General features: G+C 45.3%; 2 protein-coding genes across 6 annotated transcripts; one reads left to right on the top strand and one right to left on the bottom strand.

Annotated features, from left to right (window-relative positions):
* On the bottom strand, positions 1 to 8,275 carry LOC133359222 (zinc finger protein 514-like). Its single transcript, XM_061577673.1, has 4 exons — positions 7,756 to 8,275; positions 4,492 to 4,994; positions 4,182 to 4,268; positions 1 to 3,329 (listed from the first exon to the last, which is right to left on the bottom strand). Exons 2-4 carry the CDS (start codon positions 4,991 to 4,993, stop codon positions 2,458 to 2,460), a joined length of 1,461 nt encoding a protein of 486 aa, XP_061433657.1. The 5' UTR covers position 4,994; positions 7,756 to 8,275; the 3' UTR covers positions 1 to 2,457.
* A 232-nt stretch (positions 8,276 to 8,507) lies between these two features.
* On the top strand, positions 8,508 to 19,860 carry LOC133359227 (zinc finger protein 420-like). Of its 5 annotated transcripts, XM_061577681.1 has the most exons (5): positions 8,508 to 8,733; positions 10,027 to 10,110; positions 13,926 to 14,185; positions 14,286 to 14,357; positions 15,711 to 19,860. In XM_061577681.1, the coding sequence occupies exons 3-5, from the start codon at positions 14,083 to 14,085 to the stop codon at positions 16,898 to 16,900; spliced, it is 1,365 nt and encodes a 454-aa protein (XP_061433665.1). In that variant the 5' UTR covers positions 8,508 to 8,733; positions 10,027 to 10,110; positions 13,926 to 14,082; the 3' UTR covers positions 16,901 to 19,860. The 5 variants fall into 5 exon arrangements, with proteins under 5 accessions (XP_061433665.1, XP_061433666.1, XP_061433663.1 ...); XM_061577682.1 differs by lacking the exon at positions 8,508 to 8,733 and having other exon boundaries at positions 9,975 to 10,110; positions 13,929 to 14,185; XM_061577679.1 differs by lacking the exons at positions 8,508 to 8,733; positions 10,027 to 10,110 and adding an exon at positions 11,247 to 11,458 and having other exon boundaries at positions 13,929 to 14,185.
* Positions 19,861 to 20,358: the final 498 nt, after the last annotated feature.

Here is a 20,358-nt window from a genome sequence, read left to right as displayed (position 1 = left end):
CGCAATCATAGTTTGGAGATAAAACTCCTTTATTTAAAGTTCCATTGTTTAAAAATGTCATAGTGTTGAATTAGTAACGTTAAAATATTAACAATCAGTAAAATACACTGTTCATCACCACCACCACCACCACCGTACAAGCGTAACTCCATAACTATTGTTAATATTCTTGGTTCTTTCGGTAAAGTCACGTAGAAGGGAAATAATAAAATAAAAAAATTTAACATAATAAAATACAATTCTCACGTTTCGGCCACAACGCACGCAGCCGTCCTCAGGTGAAGAACAGGTTATGTTTTATTTGTATTATTTCCTTACTACGTGACTTTACCGAAAGAACCAAGAAGACGAATCCCTGCAGTCACGAAAGCTTTAAATCGAAACTATTGTTAATTTAACTTGTGTAAGCTTCTGCAGAAACATGCGTGGTCTTCGAGGTTAGGGTGGGTGTTGAACATTTGTTCCCTCAATCTTCCGATTCCCTACGGGATTTATGCAAGAGGAATACGTACATTTCCGTGAGAACATAGAAAGATATGGTTTTAAAAAAACACAGCTACCACCTTTTCCCACCTCCAGCTGGCGTTTCCCACTGCAGAGGCATCTTGCTTTCATCAAATTCTCTCCACCGCGTCTTAAAGTATTTTCTCATATAGCCTTTTAACATATTGTTAGCGAACACATATTAAGGCAGACACAGCACATCATATACACAGGCAAGTTAAATAAGTGTAAAAACACACTTTCTCACACACGCAAATGGACGTTCCCACGAAAAGAAACAGACATAAGTAATTACATATATGCATTCATACACTTGCACAACTAAATACAAAATCACACGTTATTTAAAAAAATACACCACTGACATATACCCGGCTGAACGGACGGAACGATTGCCTCATGGTGGCCATTCTTCTTCTGTGAACAAGGGCCTGCGTCGATATCTTCAATGTGCCGGCATCGCTTCCCGTGGCTGTTCCTGCAAGTTTCTTAATAATATTCACTTGCACAGGGACTTAATGCAACGCTAGCCATGCGACATCAAAATTGTTTTCCTGGCTGCCGATTGGCTGGTGTGTCGGGAGTGGTGACGAAATTCACAGCAACCACTGACGTGCGTCCATCGATGCGAACTGGCTGGGACTCGCAGATACTCTGGGTTTGTTGCACGATGCAAATTTTTGGAGCCTAAGCAAAATTCTTGTCTGTACTCAAGGGCCCCTTGATGTCCACTATTGTCGTGTGCTTTTGTCCTGGTGATCCTGTTGGCTCCCAGGACTATGATTGCATAGAAACTGGATGGTCACCACCCACAATAATAATTGGTTGTCCTGGGCCTGGCTGGACCTATCAGGGCACGTGCAGTTGCGCATCTGGAAAGGTCTGAAACGGAATAGCTGCTTTAGAGTTAATTAAAATGTTATGGTATATTTTCAATTCCAGTGGATTATTTTATTAGACAAGAGAAAGTGTTCTGTTATTGCTAGGGCCTCGGCACTGTTAGACTGTACGTTGAGTTAGACCCAACCAGCTATGTTCCACAATGGCTGATTGAATGCAAACCTGGTGTTCCTTGATACATGTTTTGATCTGCAAGTTTGTCCCACGTAGTTTTTAATTCTGTCGATACACACCCTCTACCTGCGGTGCAGGCAGTTGTCCTTACTAGAGGGCAGGAAGTTCAGCATGCCGAAGTGAAATAGATTGGCTACCACTGGGGAAAGCGAGGACTCCCATGGCAGTAATCTCTTATTGTTCGTAAAAGCACTCAATCCCACGTGAAATATTTAGCCTTTAAAGGATAACTCTGCGAGGTCAGGATAGTTCTTGGGTAGTCCTCTTAGCACGAGTCCATTCCTCATGTTGTCTAACACCTGGATGGGGACTTTGGTTAACACACACATCACAGCTCAACAATAACGCTCCTGTAACGATACTTCTGTAGTATTATTGTGGATTGTGCAGTTCTTCACATGTGATAGTGTCTTGACAATGAAGGGCTATATCCCTCTTGCCAAGTACTGAGCCAATGGGTGCTTACAATGAGCTGCAATGGAACACGCAGTGGCCATCGGCAACAAACGCTGTTGGAGATCTGGAGGCCGTTGATGACCCCATAACTAAGGGTCCTGGTTTCCTTCTGAAATTAGTTGGTTGGGGTCACTCCTTTTTTATTTACTCTTCGTCTGATCAAGCCACTCCTCAATCTTGTTAAAATGACAGATGTAAAATCTTGACTTAATGCTTTTGTGACTGCAGGGATTCATTATTTTTCGGGTCTTTCGGTAAAGACCCAAAGAATATGAAAGCTGTAGTTTGCCTATTCCTAAAATGCGGCCAGGAGGGTTTGTCCATCAGTTCACAGCATTGGCCACAAACTCCTTGCGGTAATTCCTAACCGTCGGGGGGCAGACGTAAACACGAAGAATCAAGACAAGCGCACACACACACACCTCACTGCTGTGAGTCATTTCCGACATGCATGCGCTCGTGAACTTTCAAGTGATGGCTACGCATAAAACTGCTGGAGCACACCTTGCACTGGTACGGCCGGAAGCCAGTGTGGGTGCGCTCGTGCACCTGCAAGTGGTGGCTACGCAAGAAGCTGCTGTCGCACATCTTGCACCGGTAGGGCCTCTCGCCCGTGTGCGAGCGCTCGTGTGCCTTCAGCATCCCCGTCCGTGAAAAACTATGATTGCAAATCTTGCACTGGAACGGCCTCTGGCCCGTGTGCATGCGCTGGTGCGCCTTCAAGTGGTGGCTACGTGAGAAGCTGCGGGTGCACGTCGTGCACAGGTAGGGCTTCTCGCCTGTGTGCGTGCGCATGTGCGTCTTCAAGTGGCACGACTGCACGAAGGACTGATCACACGTCTTACAGCGGTACGGTTTCTCGCCCGTGTGTATGCGTTGATGTTCAACCAGGTGCGAGTTCCACGTGAAGCTCTTGTTGCACACGGAGCACTGGTAAGGCTTCTTTTCCGCGCCGCTGTTAACGTTTGCTGTTAAAAAAACGGGAGGGCTTGTGTTTTTACTGAAAGGCTGCTGCTGCTGTTGCTCTAATGGTGTGTTGTCTTCAAAAATGTTTTGCCCATCATTTGGTAGACGGTCATTGATGCTCAGAGCCTCCACTCTCTCAGGAATGTGCTCTGTTGCCTTGATAAATCTGGTCACATGCACAGTGCTCTTGTCTTCAACTTCAGCGTGGCTCTCTGTCTGCTCCTCAATCTGTGAAACTTTCACAACGTTCATGACGTCCAATCCCACCTCTTTACACAAGAATGCATCTTCGATGATGAATCCGGAGTGACCTTCACTGTTGTCTCTACCTACACAGAAAACAACAATGAAACCAACTTTACACAATTTTAACTTATTAAATCCGACGCCAAAGCACAGCTACAGGCTCACGAACAGTTTAGCATCACAATAACACGTCGTCAATTTGGCAACGGCATCCATGAACTCTATCTTGAGGATGCAGCTTCAGCATTGGTGGCGGCTCACGCCTGTAATCCAGCACTGCAGAGGCAAGGGTTAGTGGATCACAGACATGTTTATCAAACTCCCTTCCCATGGATGTCGAGGTGCCATGCCCTGGCTTGCCAAAAGTATACGTGGAATCCATCCGCTCCAACGGTATGGGATAGAGTGTTGTCCCCTCACAAGTGTCGTTTTTTTATCTGGGTGCTCCTGGTTTTCCTTCCACATGTTCACTCTTATGAAATGGTTGATAACATCTTAATAAATAGACCGCACAGCTTGGGCCATGGTTGGCAACAGCTCACCAGCTGGCTGCCTTCCTGTTTGTTTGTGGTTCCTTGCACCTCAGGGTCGTCTCTCATCGACCAGGAGAAACTGTGCACAACTGCAAGTTGGAATTATTATTACAACCTAAGGCATGCAGTGTGTCAGTTGGTAATTGTTTCCAGGCTTGTGTAATATTCGTGTAGACCAGGGGTCGGCAACCTACGGCTCCGGAGCCGCATGCGGCTCTTTACAGGCTGCTTCTTGACGATATGTACGTATGTACTCAGATGCATTGCGGCTCTTGAAATACTGAATTTTGTACCGAATTGGAAATAAATGGCTCTTCTTGTTATTTTGGTTGCCGACCCCTGGTGTAGACCATAGAGCATTTTCGACAGGTTTACACATTATAAACGGAATTGTTGTGTTACCTTTATCAACCTCTGATTTTACTGGAAAAAATGTATGGTGGGGCTCCATGTCGTCCTTGTCTGGAGATGAGTTCTCTCCACCCTCATCTGGTCAAAACCACAAACACTCCGTCAAGGCAAAATTCTCAATCAAATATTGGAACACTATAGATTTAAAGGGTTGCTTAATCTAGTGTATTTTAACCAGCAGAGGTCACATTTATCATGCAATTTTTTGTTATATGAATAAACATTGGAAGTGCAATAATTGACAATCATGCATTTTAAAGTTTGTACAACTTAGGAGCTTCGTCAAAGGAAAGCATCTTACCATTTACTGCGTAATCATTCATTTCATGAATCTCATTGTCTAAAGGTGTTTCAGCCCCGGTGGCTGAAGGGGAACCAACAGCGCATGTTCCATTTTTGTCCATGTCTCCCAGCTTCTGTGCGGACAACAGCAGCTCGCGGCTCAAGCCACTGAACAGCGCGAGCAGCACGTCCACCAGGCCTCCCAGCGTCACATCACCAGGGGAGGAAGCAGCGTCGTCCCAGCGCGGCGTCCCAGCGTCGTGGGGCTCGGCACCCTGCAGGGCCTTCACCACCTGCCGCAGCACAGCGTAGAAGCCGAAGGGCAGGCGGTCGCGCGCCGTGGCCAGCAGCTCGGCCCGCACGAGGCCGTCCCCGACGCAGGCGCGCAGGACCCCGTAGTCCCGGATGCCCAGCTCCGAGTCCATGGCCCGGGCCACCTCCGCATTCACGCCTTGCGCCTCCAGCCACGCCGGGAAGTCCCCGCTCGGCTCCAGCAATGGGGTGGCCACTGCACACGCCATCCTGATGGGGTGTACAAGACCTTTGTTGGCCATAGCCCTAAATATCCTTTGCACTTTGGTGCATCTTAGGTAAGAAACATATTTTATAGCTCTAAAGCTTAAATTTATTCTGGAATGTATTTGCAATGTGAATACCATCATTTTACAATTGATACATTCATTTAAGCCTGAAGTCCCATTATTGAAAAGGTGTTTTATGCTATGTTCACAGTGGTGCATAAACACAAATAATACTTTCGTCAATAACATTGCCCTAAAAGAAAAATATTTTGTAAAAGGCGACAATTTGAGCAATAACCTTCGTGAAACGTGCTGTGAAGAACATTCGCTGTTCTTATGTAGTTTCCTTGTAGGGCAATCTTATAGTTTAATGTGTTGTTTTTATTATTGCATGGGGTCGGCCTCTCCATAATTTGATTATTTTGATTGGATTTTCCTTTAAGCTCAGTTGGACATCCCTGATGTCATATCCACTATTGTTGTTAATACGGGCTATGTAAATCATACCATATGGCTTCCTCCCCTGCCCCATCTACATTGCGGTTGGATCTTCTATGCTTTTGTGCCAACAAGTTCACCTCCAGCAGGTGCACTGAACCGTTTTAGTTTAAATCAGGACATTTATTTATACTGGAGGAATCCAATGAGCTATAAAGCTCTTTTTCACAGATGTCCAGTAAGGGCAGGTCAGAACGTTACAACAAACAATGCATAAATACGATAGGTGTGCAAGGTATAGCAAAGGAAAACAAATTACTTCAAAAAATATCAAAATAAAACTAAAGATATGTTTTTTAAAATCTAATAGCTTAGTGTTAAAGCCCACTGAGCTATTAGCTTCTTTTTCAGAAGTGACCAGGCCACAAATATCACGTGGAAATTTATAGCAGCAAAATCTAATCGCATGTTTCTTGATGAAGACGCCTTTGGACAAATGTCAGAGCTAAACACTGCACGACTGCTCCCACTGTCATTACCGTAATTTTGCTGTATCATTCATAGTACAGTGCGATTATAATCACTCCTCGACCGCGACACCCAAGCGATGTTTATATTATCCCACTCAAGGAGGGAACACGCCTCGTGGTTGATCGCACCTTGAAGTGGCCGCTCAATACAACTTCAGGCTGTCAGCTGAAGACCGTATCCTGAGCTTAAGCTCAGTATTGAGCATCAGAGTGAATCTTTGCCATGCATGGTGGCGCAACGGTTAGCGCGCTGCGCTACGGACCCGGCGACCTGAGTTCGATTCCCGCTCACGGGCCACCAACACCAGTGACGATTATCTGAACTGGTCCTGGGCCACCCCTAGGTTGACTCGGCCTCGAGTAAGTACCATGGTGCGTGGTGCTGGCCACCCACCCCCTCGCGTGTCGTGCCATTCCTTCATAGGTGCTTGCTAACAACACTTTCCCAAAAAGTCTGTTAAGGCTACACGGGGATCTTTGTATAATAACATTCATTTTAAAAAGCCAGCCATTCTCAACACACAGCATCAGTCATGGTAATTTTTTTTCTTTTACCACACTTTACCACACACTAATCAGCGCAAGTTGAAGGATGGAACGGCATGACCGGTACAGCTATCACTTGCGACTGATTGTTAGCTGGTAATCGAACTCAGGTAAATGGCTTCGTAGAGCTCCAACCACCACCGTTTGAAAATAATAATAAAAATTTAGCCATTCATAATTTACTGTTGAATGAATGCCCTCTCTGGATGCACAGCGACAAACTGCGATATCGCTTCACCGATTGCACTGAACGCAATCGTGTATTTGTCTCTAGCACAGCGCGGTAACAACTGCACCACCGCTCCTCGCTAAGAAATGTTTAATCCCCCCCAAATTGGGAGGGTCACGCACGTGTAAGGGTCACGCAAGGATGGGCCGGCAGGGTTCAATTTGGGATAAAAAGCGGGAAAGCAGGAGGACGTGGTGGAGGACTGGTTCGGGGTGGCAGAGGAGGGAAGGTGTAGATAAACGAAACTATACATATTTATTTTGACCAGGTAAGGCCCCCTCCACTAAGCGATGAAGCTCTGTTTTAGAAGCTACACGGCCATCACAAATGATAGCTCAACGAGTTGGCTTATCGTCACGTGGACATTTATAGCGGTAGCCAAATAGTACACTCAAAGTATGTTCCTAGATGTGGGGGGGGGGAAACCACGGAGGACCCGGAGAACAACATCCACGCGACCACGGGGAGAGAGAGAGAGAGACACGCAAACTCCAAATATACAACAGCAGGCGTCAGGGTCGGGATCGAACCCACGACCTCCTGTATACCAGGCGAGGTAGTTAACATCCCCTAGCCACCGTAGTGATGATGATGAGAGACACCGCAAACTCCACATATACAGCAGCAGCAGGCGTCAGGGTCAGGATCGAACCCACGAATCTCCTGTAAACCAGACGAGGCATTTAACGTCTCCTAGCCACGGCGGTGCACATGAGAAGATGCGGATGAACCAGACGGAATATTTTAGGATGGAGGAAGGAAACGGGGGGGGGGGGGGGTGTGTGGTTGAGAGTGGCGCTAAAGCTTCCTATGGAACAATAACGTAGCTTCTTCACCTTACCGGGACGACTCGCGTGGACTTTACTTTAAACGGGCAAACAACTGGCTGACACACAAAAGAAACAACTGCGGAAAACCAAACAAACACGCGGCACACAAATACATTGGCGTACGAGCGATTTCCCATTTTTTTTTTTAAACATTAAAACTTTCAAAGCACAACTCGCTTCAAGACTTACGGTAATCGCGACGACAACCTCTTTGTGTGTCTTTTTTTTTTAAACCGCGAGGACTTTAAGACCGGATTCCCCGGAATTAAACGCGATCGGCGGCAGGCTGCGGGGGGTGCTGACGAACACGTGTTTCCGCAACGCGCTGCAGTCAGGGGGGAGGGACCGCGGCGATTTGCAAAAAAATTGCAAGCGCGGTTTCAAATGTTGGTGCGGGATAACGACGTTTCGGGACTTTACCGAAAGAAGTAAAGAGTATGGATCTCTGTAGTCACGAAAACTTCAAATCTAGATTGTTCTTGCGGGGTTTTAAAAAAAAATGTTAACTCGAGCCAATCACTAATTCATAAGAATGTTTTTGTTTGGTTTAGATCGCGTAAATATGTGTCGTTAAAGCCGACGCCACCCGACACAGTCAATCAGTAAAGGGGGTTGTCACGTAAACAGAACGTGGCCAATTCGTTACTATTGTATACCAAAGAGTATGGATTCCTGCAGTTACGAAAGCTTCAAATCAAGGGTGACACCTGTCGGCCAGGAGTGGTAATTACGGTCGTAGCTGCATTACATAATGTCTTATTATAAAGGGGGCGTATCTGGGGTAAAGGTAGAAGGCGGAGTCAGTCGAGAAGCTCCGGGAACCAGCTAGAAGGTTCTGGAAAGGGGGCGTGGAAAGAGGTGGAGCTTGGCCGCGCCGGGACAGATATAAGGGGGACCGACCAGAGGTTCGTGGCTGTTACGGGTTTTGGCTGCGTCGATGTTTGTCGTCATCTTTTCGTCATCTCTTTGTCTCCGACCATGTGGCTGATCTTCTGAAGACTCACTCCGTCGCCTATGTGTAGCTGCGTTACACAATGTATCGCCCAGTGTGTTCTTAATAAATAAGAAGCCTTCTTCTACTCGACGTGTCTGAGAAGTCGCTCAATACACTAGTATAGCAGCACCGGTTGTGTGTTGGAGAGTAAACTCACAACAACTACTTTTCGAGTACGACGTTTCGCCAGTAATTACAACTCGCATCATCAGGAAATCTAAATGTGTCGTTAAACCCGTCACCACCCGACACAGCCAATTAGTAAAGTTTGTCACGTAAACAGAACGTAGCCAATTCGTTACTCATACAGCACACCGATGTGTTGGAGAACAAATCCATAACATTTACAATCTGAGTACGACATTTCGCCAATAATTACAACTAGCTTCATCAGGCGGACAACCATCATGCTGGACAGTCAAATCTGGCCAATTAGTAAGGGGTTTGTCACGTAAACAGAACGTGGTCAATTCGTTACTAGTACAGCACACCAGTTGTGTGTTGGAGTGTAAACCCACAACATTTACAATCTGAGCACTCGGGTGTGTTGGAGAGCAAACCCACATTTACAATCCGAGTACGACATTTCTCTGGTACTTACAACGAGCATCATCAGGCGGACAGCAAGATTGGTTTAACGACACATTTATATTTACGCGATCTCACCCCAAAAAAACCCATATATTATGGACAATTGAAAGCCTGTAAATGTTGTTGCGGGTTTTACTCTCCAACACACAACCGGTTAGTGCTGTACTAGCAATCGAATTGGCGTGTTCTGTTTACGTGACAAACCCCTTACTAATTGGCCGTGTCGGGATTGGGTGGCCAGCAACCACGCCCGGCCGCCTTTGTCTCCCCCAGTGACGATATTTGCTACACACCGCACTAGGTGCTCATTTGAGGCTGAGTCGACATACGGGGGAGGCCCAGGTCCTGGGGGAATCGAACCCGGATTACTGGGTTCGTAGCACAGCGTGCTAAACTGCTACACTACCGCTCCCCACTGACAAGAAGATACATATATACACACAGTAACAAGGCGACGTTTCGGGAAATGGCCCTTCATAGCACATAGAGAGGGCCAATAGGTATTGCTGTATAGTGGATAAGAAGAAAGACCCAAAGAGTATGAATAAGACGAGTTGAAGGATGTACTGGGATGCTTTGGCCAAGAAGAGTTGCATTGTATGTTTTGTATGTACCATGTTGAACTTCTCTCGCACCGTACGTAGCAAATTGTGATAATCGGAGGTGCGGGGAGCAGGGGGTGACAAGAAACCGAAGACAAAAAAGCAATTATCAAGAAATGAGTTATCCATGTAGATGACTTAAAAGTGCACCGGGTCTTCCAAATTGCTTTGGCGATGCGTGGAAATCGGATAACCGAGGCACAAGCATTGTTTTCCTAAAGCGGTTGTTGTGGTGATCATAATTATTATTTTCAATTAAACTTTTTTTTAAAGCGAGGCCCCCTGTGAGATCCCCCCCCACAAGTGTCAACCACGGCGATCACGAGGATTTGCTTCTGCATCGAGGTCTATAATAAGGTAGGCACTGATAAGGGGTTGACAGGTAGGTATGCTATACACTACATTATTATACGTTACACTACTATACATTATGGTACGCTACACTACACTACTATACACTATACACTACATGATTCCATACCCGTCAACCCATACGGTTTACCAGTATTCTTTTACAGGATAAATTTAGTTTTCAGGTTCATACGGCGTACAGCCGTTTCAATACGGGACATTTGTATTTGTGTTTCTCCCTTGTGATGGGACTTTGTAGGATGAACGTTGAGAAAAATCCACGCGACCACTGGGATAGAAAGAGACACCACAAAGTCCAAATATACAGCAGCAGGCATCGTCAGGGTCGGCATTGAACCCACCACTCCTTCATACCAGGCGAGGTAGTTAACATCTACTAGCCAAAGTCCAAATATACAGCAGGCATCGTCGGAGTCAGCATGGACCCCACGACCTCCTACACACCAGACGAGGTAGTCAACATCTCGCAACTGTGATGATGATGAGAGAGAGGGAGACACCGCAAACTCCAAATATACAGCAGCAGACATCATCAGGGTCAGGGATCGGCCCTACGACCTCCTGCACACCAGGCGAGGTAGTCAACATCTCCTAGCCACCACTACTGCTGCCCACCACGTTTCAGTTTCATTTATTTGGTATAGCCCTGTGAACCATTTGGCTCCTGAATCGGGTGCAACAGCAACAAGCAAAAACATGAACAAGAAAACATCTTAAAGTGACTATGCGCAAACAGAAAAATCCAGGAAAAAACAGCAAAATTTTCCTTGAAAAGCACCGTACACCAACGCTGTGTGCAAAAATCCCAGTGGGATGAAAGTCAAACATCAACAACCACAAGACAACTTAGATTAAAGCCATCAGTCTAACTCCGTGCTACAACAAACATGGCCAAACCAAAAAACGTAGCACCCCACCCCCTCCTCCGCCCCAACAGCAGCCCTGTAGCAACCCGAGGTACACTGGTGGGGTCACCCATCCCAGGCACGACCCAGGCCCTTGAAGGAACCCCGCAGCTTCACAGCTTTTGGCGGAAATTTCTCGCGAGGCTTTTAAATCCCAACCCCCACCCCCGCAACACGGAGTTGTTCGCGGACCCTAAGTGACGAATCTCGCGCGAGAGAGAAAGAGGGGACAGGGTTTTGTCCACCCTGTTCGTAGAGTCCTGGACATTTGTTAATTTTTATTTTGTAACATTTTTTATTTTATTTTTTTATTTGTTGTTTAATTCTTCTTCTTCTTTTAAGAATCCGACAAAGTCTAAAAAAAACCGACCCGAACCCAACAGAACCCATCAACGCGGAGTCCCCTGGACACGCCACACAAAAGCGCGGTGAGGTTTACCTGTAACAGTACTCGCATACAATTGTTATTGTGTTTTTAAAAATATTAATCTTTAACAGTCAAAAGTGTTCAATATGTGTTTTTTTGGGATCGTTTTATTCGTGATACATCCTCGCTCGCTCTCTCTTAATTTGTGTTGTATCGTTGCTTCTGCGCTACAACACAGCCAAAGAGAGCGATCTAAACTAAACCGTTGTTGTTATTGTACCACGTGTAAGGCCCCACTGAGCTACAATAGCTTCTTGTTTTTATATAAGCGACCTGGCCATCACAAACGATAGCTTGACGAAGTGGGATCATCATCGTCGTCGTGTGGATATGTGAGAGCAAGCCAGATGCTCTAAACGCCTCGTGTTGATTATAAACGCCTCGTGTTGATTATAAACGCCTCGTGTTGATTATAAACGTGGAGGGGAAACAACAATCCACGCGACCACGGGGAGTGAGAGAAAGAGAGACACAAAGTGCAAATATAAAACAGGCGTCAGGGTCGGGATTGAACCCACGACCTCCTGTACACCAGGCGAGGTAGTTAACATCTCCTAGCCACCGTGATGATGATGAGAGAGACACACAAACTCAAAATATACAGCAGCAGGCGTCCTGTATACCAGGCAAGTTGGTGAACATCTCCTAGCCACCGTGATGATGATGATGAGAGAGACACACAAACTCAAAATATACAGCAGCAGGCGTCCTGTGTACCAGGCAAGTTGGTGAACATCTCATAGCAACCGTGATGATGATGAGAGAGAGAGACACAAACTCAAAATGTACAGCAGCAGGCGTCAGGATCGGGATCGAACCCACGACCTCCTGTACACCAGGCGAGATAGTTAACATCTCCTAGCCACCGTGATGATGATGAGAGAGAGAGAGACACGCAAACTCCAAATATACAGCAGCAGCAGGCGTCAGGATCAGGATCAACCCCACGACCTCCTGTACACCAGGCGAGGTAGTTAACATCTCCTAGCCACCGTGATGATGATGAGAGACACACAAACTCAAAATATACAGCAGCAGGCGTCAGGATCGGGATCGAACCCACGACCTCCTGTACACCAGGCGAGGTAGTTAACATCTCGAAGACCACGTGGCGCCCCGATGGAGACCAGCAGCGCGCTCTGGGTCGTAAACAAAACGGATCCTCCCCACACCGTGACCTGCGTTTTGATGAATATTAATTCATCAATTATAATTGATGCATAATTATACGTGGTATTCGAGATGATTATTCATATGTATAATCATGCATAAATACTTTTTCATAAATTATAATTGATGAACCATTATTCATCAATTATAATCGATGCATAATTATTCATCAATTCTAATTGCTGCATAATTATACGTGGTCTTGGATATTATTAATCAATTATAATGTATGTATAATTACGCATAATTATATGAATACTTTTTCATATATTATAATTGATGAATAATTATTCATCAAATATAATTGGTGGTGTTGGGGGGGTTGGGCCGGCCCCCTCTTTGAATTCTGCTCCCTCGCCCCCAGCCAGCAGCGTAGTAACGACGACAATAACAGTTCAGGGGGGCAGTCGATCAGGTGCCCCCCCCCCCCCCCCAATATTTTATTTGTCTCGCACGGCCGCCAAACGTATGACGTAAATGACGGCATTTTGATTACAAAAATAATGTAGTTTAAACTGCGTTATAAATCATTCGTTTTGTTCTTTTACACTGTTGTTGAAAACGTGGTGGTTATCAAGGGGGGCCCGAACTCGTAGCTTTGGCCACCAGAGGGGGGGGCAAGGCACCCCCCTGCCCCCACGCTGGTTACGCGACTCCACCCAGCCCAAAGAACCTTCAGGAACCATTGGGCATCCCTGCTTGCACAAATACTTGCACTTTGTGTGTGGCGGTTAAGTAAGGTTGATATGTTTCACACGGTCAGATAATGTAATGTTGCACTGTTTTTGCTTAAATGTAACGCAGTTGAACACATAGGCTTTCGCAACCAATATCCATAATATAGGGGGGGGGGGGTTGGGTTAGATCGCGTAAAAATGTCAACGTGTCGTTAAACCCGCCACCACCCGAAACAGCCAATTAGTAAGGTTTGTCACGTAAACAGAACATGGCAATTCGTTACTAGTACAGCAACACCGGTGTGTTGGAGAGCAAATTAACAACATTTACAATCTGAGTACGACATTTCGCCAGTAATTACTGAAGTAATACATAAGTAAACTATAACATTCTCATCACTTTATCTCTCATCACATTCTCTCTCATCACTTTCTTTCTCTCGATGCAGTCGTGTAGCGGTACAGATGCGATTCGCGGATATCCACGAATAACGAGGGAACATTGTATGGTAAAAAACAATATTCCGGTGACCTCTTGGCACTTCGCTGCTCCTGACGCGGTTGTCCGGCTTGACCACCTGAATGTGAATTCGTAGTCGTTGCTCTCTGCATCTACATCAGCAGCCATACAGAAGAAGAAGCCTTCCTGGCAGAAACTCTTCCTCAACTGGCGACGTGACGCTGGGAGGAGACCTCTCGTGGACGTTCTGCTCCGCGGTGTTTGCCGGCTTTGGCTGAGAGCTGCTGCTGCTGCTGTCCGCGCAGGGACTGGGGAGCGATGGACGGTTCGGCGATGTGCGCCGAGACCTCTGCTCTTCCCCTGACTCGGGACAGTCTTAATAAGGCTATTAAAGTGGAAAAGGAAGAGTTCCTGGAGAGTGGTAATAATATAAACAAGTGAACACGTGCAGTCAACTTAAGACGTACATAACACATGATGTGATTGCTAAGTACTTGCATGGTGTTTGTGGTTTTCCCCAGATGCTTCTTCGGCCAAGACCAGCTTCATCCCTTTCCTGACCGGTTATAGGATTAAAACCGAAGTTTGCGATGGTGAGCGTCTCATCAACATGTTAAACGCACGCTTCTGTTGCACTCTACATCAGCAGTCGTGTTTCCAGCTACTTTATAGTGATAAGTGATAATTGGGGTGCTGCTGTGGCGAGAAGTTAACTACCGCACCTGGTATACAGGAGGTCGTGAGTTCGATCTCGACGATGACCCCTGTATATTTTGAGTTTGAATTTTCTCCCTGTGGTCGCATGGATTTTTCTCTGGGTCCTCTGATTTTTACCCTCCACATTGAGAATATTTGGCTGCAATACATTTCCACAAGATAAGACACTTCGTTAAGCTATCATTTGTGGCCAGGTCACTCCTCAAAAAGAGCTGTATAGCTCAGTGGGCCTTACCTGGTAAAAAAAACAATAGTTTAGTTTTTTAATTAGCATTTACAGATATTATTGCTCAACTAGAATATGGCTGTAAAAATTTGCAGACTTTGTTCCCTCCCCTCCCCAAATAACTCCCATTTGTACCCTCCCACAGACTTAAACGTAGAAATACATGTATAAATACAAGCTCAAATGCACAAAGACAAAGATCCCCCGTATAGCCTTTAACAGACTGTTGGGGCAAGTGCTGTTAGCGAGCACCTATGAAGGCCGGCACGGCACACAAGGGAGTGGGTGGCCAGCACCATGCCCGGCTGCCTTTGTCTCCATAGTGGCGAAATTTACACACCGCACGAGGTACTCATTTGAGGCTGAGTCGGCCTAGGAGAGGCCCAGGACCGGTTCAGATAACCGTCACTGGTGTTGGCCATGAGCAGGAATTAAACTCGTGTCGCTGGGTTTGTAGCGCAGCGCGCTAACCACTGCGCCACCGCTCCCAAATGCATACACATATACATAGACATATATAATATACTTGCATAAGGATGAGCGGACTGCTGTATAAACTTGGTGACCTGAGTTTTAATTTCTAAATACCACTCAGTGGCAGGTGATGTCTGAGCTGGTACTGCCCCCCCTTCACCAACTCACACTTATCAGAGCAATGAGGTATGATCATATAACCCCAATTACTACCACAGTTTGGAGAGGCCTTCATCCAGCAGTGGATTGATAAAGGGCTGTAATTTAATATTATTAATAGGAAGTAATGAATATTAATACATACTGTATATTCATCAGTAGGCAGCTGAATAATGATGATTAGGAAGCCAATGGAGTTATGCACTTTTTAATCTAGATCGAAAACTAATTTGTTTAGAACTGCTCTTTGTGTTTAGCTTCTTGTCGTTCACCCGCATCTCTGTTTAGCACGGTTGGCTGCGTACGGTGCAAAAGAAATTCAACATATATGCGGCTTCACAGTCTTTTGTTTGGTCATGTTCTACTTTAGATGGAGAAGACTTGGAGAAAAATGTAGATTTCGTCATCGAATTCGTGACCTCATTGGCCCACGAGGCACGAGAGACCTCACATGCTCCCAAAGCCGGCACGTCAAAGTTGCTGCAGCGTGGAGCATCTGACGCGGTGAAACGTGAAAAAGCAGATGTCGGTTCCAGCACTCGCCGCATGTCTCTAGCATGCACAGTGGGAAGATCGATTTGGATGAGTGCCGTGCGCCAGAATGCGGTGCGGCAAAGGAAATGTAACTTGGCGCTCAAAGAGATTGGACTGCGCTGCGCCAAACCGTACAGCGTGAAGCTCACCAGGGATGTCTTTAAGAAGCATAAAGCGCTAGGCAAGAGAGCTTATCACTGCGAACGGTGCGGACGAGGCTTTTTACAAAACGGTGCCTTTAAGCGCCATCGACGTATGCACACGAAAGGAAATCTGTATGGCTGTGACTTTAATGAGCGCATGTTCAGGATCTACGGGAGTCTGAGTTACTATTGGAAAAGAGACAAGGGCGGAATGTGGTATCTTTGCAAGGGCTACGGCAAAGCCTACTTGCGCACAAACCAGCTGGGATATCACCAGGGTACACAGAGCAGTGAGAAATCATTTGGGACTTTTAAGCAGTCAAAATCCTCGCTTTTCACCCAACTTAAGAACGAGCAGCGAATACACAGAGGGGAGAATTGCCACCGCTGCGAAAAGTGTGGTGAAACGTTCTCAAAAGTCACAAAACTTAACGGCCATCAGTGCATACACAGGCAAGAAACGCCCCATTGCTGCAAGGTGTGTAACAAAGTATTCTCGCTTGCCAAGCATCTGAACAATCATCAGCACATACACATGAGAGATAAGCCTTTTATTTGCAAAGAGTGTGGAAAAGCCTTCTCACAAGTAACCCAGCTCAATAATCACTGGCGCATTCACACTGGGGAGAAACCCTTTCACTGCAAGATGTGTGACAAAGCCTTTTCGCAGGTCACCAATCTTAACAATCACTATCGCACGCACACGGGGGAAAAGCCCTACCGGTGCCAGATATGCGGAAAAGCCTTCACACAAGTGACAAATCTGAACAATCACTACCGCACACACACAGGAGAAAAACCTTTTCGATGCAAGATGTGTGACAAGGCCTTTTCGCAGGTTGCTAATCTTAACAGTCACCAGCGCATACACCACCCAAAGTAGTAGCCTTTTCAGAGAAAGATGTGCTACATTGCTTTTTCCACACCGTAGTAATGTTAAGTGTTCACAGCATTAGAATTACCGTGTTATAATTCTCCAAAAATTATTTGCTGTAAACTTAACACTTTTTGTGCTGTGACTGAAAATTAAAATTGCTTAGCATACTGACATGTTGACAGCATTTGGGGGAAATTGAGTTTGTAACCAAGTGGTACCCCAGAAGTCAGAGGGCTAAGCTGGCCTCGCTGAGTTTCTGGATTCTCAAGATTCTCAAGTGTATCGATTTCATGGTCTCAACATAGAGACTAATGACTAGGTGCCACGGTGGCGAGATATTAACTACCTTGCCTGTTGTACAGGAGATCGTGGTTTCGATCCCGACCTTGACGCCTGTGGATTTTAATCCGGGTCCTCTGGGTTTTCCCTCCAAGTTTAGAAACATGCATTTTAAGTATTTGTCTGCTATAAATACCCACTTGATAAGCCACTTAGTTGAGCTATTATTTGTGGCCAGGCCGTTTCTGAAAAAAAGAGCTATTATAGCTCAATGGGCCTTGTTTGATAAAATAAAAAATAGATAGGTTTAGACTGCACACACACCCCCAGCACCTCTGATGAGCACGCTTGGCTACGTACGGTGCGAAAGCAGGTTAACATACATACACCATCACATTACGTTTGGTTCTGCACGTAATGTGACTCAAACTCTAGCTCTGAGAAGGAACACATCCTGTGTGTAATCGTTTTAGCCCAGCCCAGGGGTAAAGCGATGCCCACATCCGTGATCTGTTCTCGAACATCAATCGTTGCAACTGCTTTGCTTGAGATGCGAATTCTGTGGAAATGCTTCACACTCTTTTCAGGTAACAGCGTTACATTTGCATGAATCGTAAATCAGAACCGGTTAATCCGTGTGTGTATGTTTAACATGTGTCGCACCGTACGAAGCCAACCGTGCTTATAGTTAAATGCATCAAGCAGTGGTTATTAACCTTTACTCCAGCCTTCACTCCTTCGCTTCTCAATCGTAAAAAAACAATTACAATGTGAATAAGTACCTAGGTTTGATGAAACTAAGTAGTTGTACTTACGTGCCCGTGATTAATTTGCGTCTTTGATGATTTACTTTCTAAAAAGATCTGGCCATGACTCACACCCCCAGAAAAGGCCATGTCGCACCCCATGGGGTGCCTACATCCCAGGTTAAGAACCGCTGGCCTAGAAATAACCTTAAAAAACACATTTGCACAAACATTTGCATTCCTAGCATGTACTGTATATATATATGTGTGCTTTGGCTTAAAAAAAATATCTTCCCATTTTGTAGCTTATCCAGGTTAACGGCGGAGGAGGTGGCCTATGTGTTCTAATATTTTTTTTTCCAGCGCGGTTAATACACAACCCAGATATTTGAGTTCACTCTATGAACCTTATGGCGGGACCCCGGGGTCCCGAATAAACGAAAGTCAAAATCGTAATTAATCAATGGATTTTTGGCGACTCCGTCCCACCGCCCAACATAAACGCCGCGACCCACCTGGCGCGGATCATTCTGTTATGTCATGTCGTGTCCAAGCAGCAGCAGCAGCGAGGACGAATGCGCACAAGAGCTGAACAAGCGAATGCACTCAATGCTCGGGTATGGGCAGGATCACAAGTCTTATCCAAAGCTTCTCAAACTTAAGTCCTTTATTTGTCATCACGGTATGCATAATACAGTGAAACTGCTCTCTTACCTTTATTATTTGTGACCTACCAATGTCTCCAGCCAGGATCAATCGATGACAATCCTCTTACCTGCAGATATTTAACAGATGAGATGCGTTGCACCGTGAATTCCTCCTGTTTGATAATACTTCTCTTGTCCGTATGCATTTGTGCAGATAGGTTTTTTTGCGGTTAAGCTATAGTCCCCATATACCGCTCGTATCAATGCGGATAAGAGGAGTGGCGACCTACTACTCTGTAGAGTAACATTGGTATAAACGCTTGTTACAATATGAACAGCGCATTGAAAACACGTACTATTGTACGTATTTTTACAAAGTGTGTTCACATATCCACACTGAGAAACACGATGATTGACAGAGGGGTGTAAATTATTTTTTCAATAGTGTTTTTAACTAGAGGTACTGCAGGTAAGTAGTTTTCAGTTTTAAGGGCATAGTTTAACAATACAACATTTGCCACCATCCTTCAAACCCATTGGTGAAAAAGAGCAACGTTTTTGTTTACATTTTAATGTTTTATGCGAGATCCGGGGGCTTATGGGTTTTCGGGGTCCCGCCATAAGGTTCCTATATACCCGTGTTACGTATTGTGCATTTACCAGGACAGTGTCTGTGTTTATTTGAGAGGTTTGTTTTCATACTCTTTGGTTCTTTCGGTAAAGTCACGTAGGTATAAAATACATTAAATCACGACGTTTCGATTGCAACACAAGCAATCATCAGGTGGGAAAACCACACAAGAAAATGTTTTGCTGTGAGCTGATGGACAAACCCTCTTGGCTGCATTTTGGGAATAAGCAGGCAACAGCTTTCATATTCTTTGGGTCTTTACCGAAATAACCAAAGAGTATGGATCCCTGCAGTCACGAAAACTTCAAATATAGATTTGTTTTCGTTTAGTAAAAGCATTAATCTAAATATACTTTCCTCTATAATATTCACAATGCGATAGGATGTTAATTTTCGGGATGTGACGAATATTGTGATAACAGTTGTCGCATTTTCACAATTGTATGATTTATTTTAATGTGCTGTACTTCCAGTATAAATAAATATTACTTAAAAGTGCCTGAGCTGCTGTTCTCTGAACATTCACTTTCCATAAATCCTTGCAACTTTACAACCTACAATGCTCACAACTACGAAAATAACGAGGTAATATAATCACCATGGTGTGAATTACTTCGGATAACAATTTGCAAATCACTCATCTAAAGTGAACTATTTGTTCATAAGGATAACTTTGTGGCAGTTGTTTAAAGCAAAGATTTTTTGTCAGAAATAAATACTATATTAAAAAACGAAAAGTTTTCTTGGCTGGATTCCTAGCTGCCTGGCTGGATTTCCCGGCGCGTAAGATACGCAATCATATACCGGTGCCACAGTATACAGGATGAGAAAAAAAATTTGCTCGCTGGCTGGCTGGAGGATGCACAGACAGTCACGTCCAAAAGGATGTGCGGTGTTGTTCGTATACTACATTACGCAAAACGATTATCGGAGGACGTTATTTAGAAGAATCGCTAATATCGCGTCAGCCCGTTGACAGTAAATATTCCCTCGTGGTCAGGAAAAAATATAAACTCTATTCGGAAAAAAAACAATTTGTCTGGATTCCTAGCTGCCTGGCTGGATTTCCCGGCGCGTAGGATACGCAATCATATACCGGTGCCACAGTAAACAGGATGAGAAAAAGTTTTGCTCGCTGGCTGGCTGACTGGAGGATGCACG

This window comes from Lethenteron reissneri, chromosome 64 (genome assembly GCF_015708825.2).
Source record: "Lethenteron reissneri isolate LAM-NWPU_2019-01 chromosome 64, ASM1570882v1, whole genome shotgun sequence".
Taxonomy (NCBI): Eukaryota; Metazoa; Chordata; class Hyperoartia; order Petromyzontiformes; family Petromyzontidae; genus Lethenteron; species Lethenteron reissneri.
This window is presented reverse-complemented; position numbering and strand designations above follow the sequence as displayed.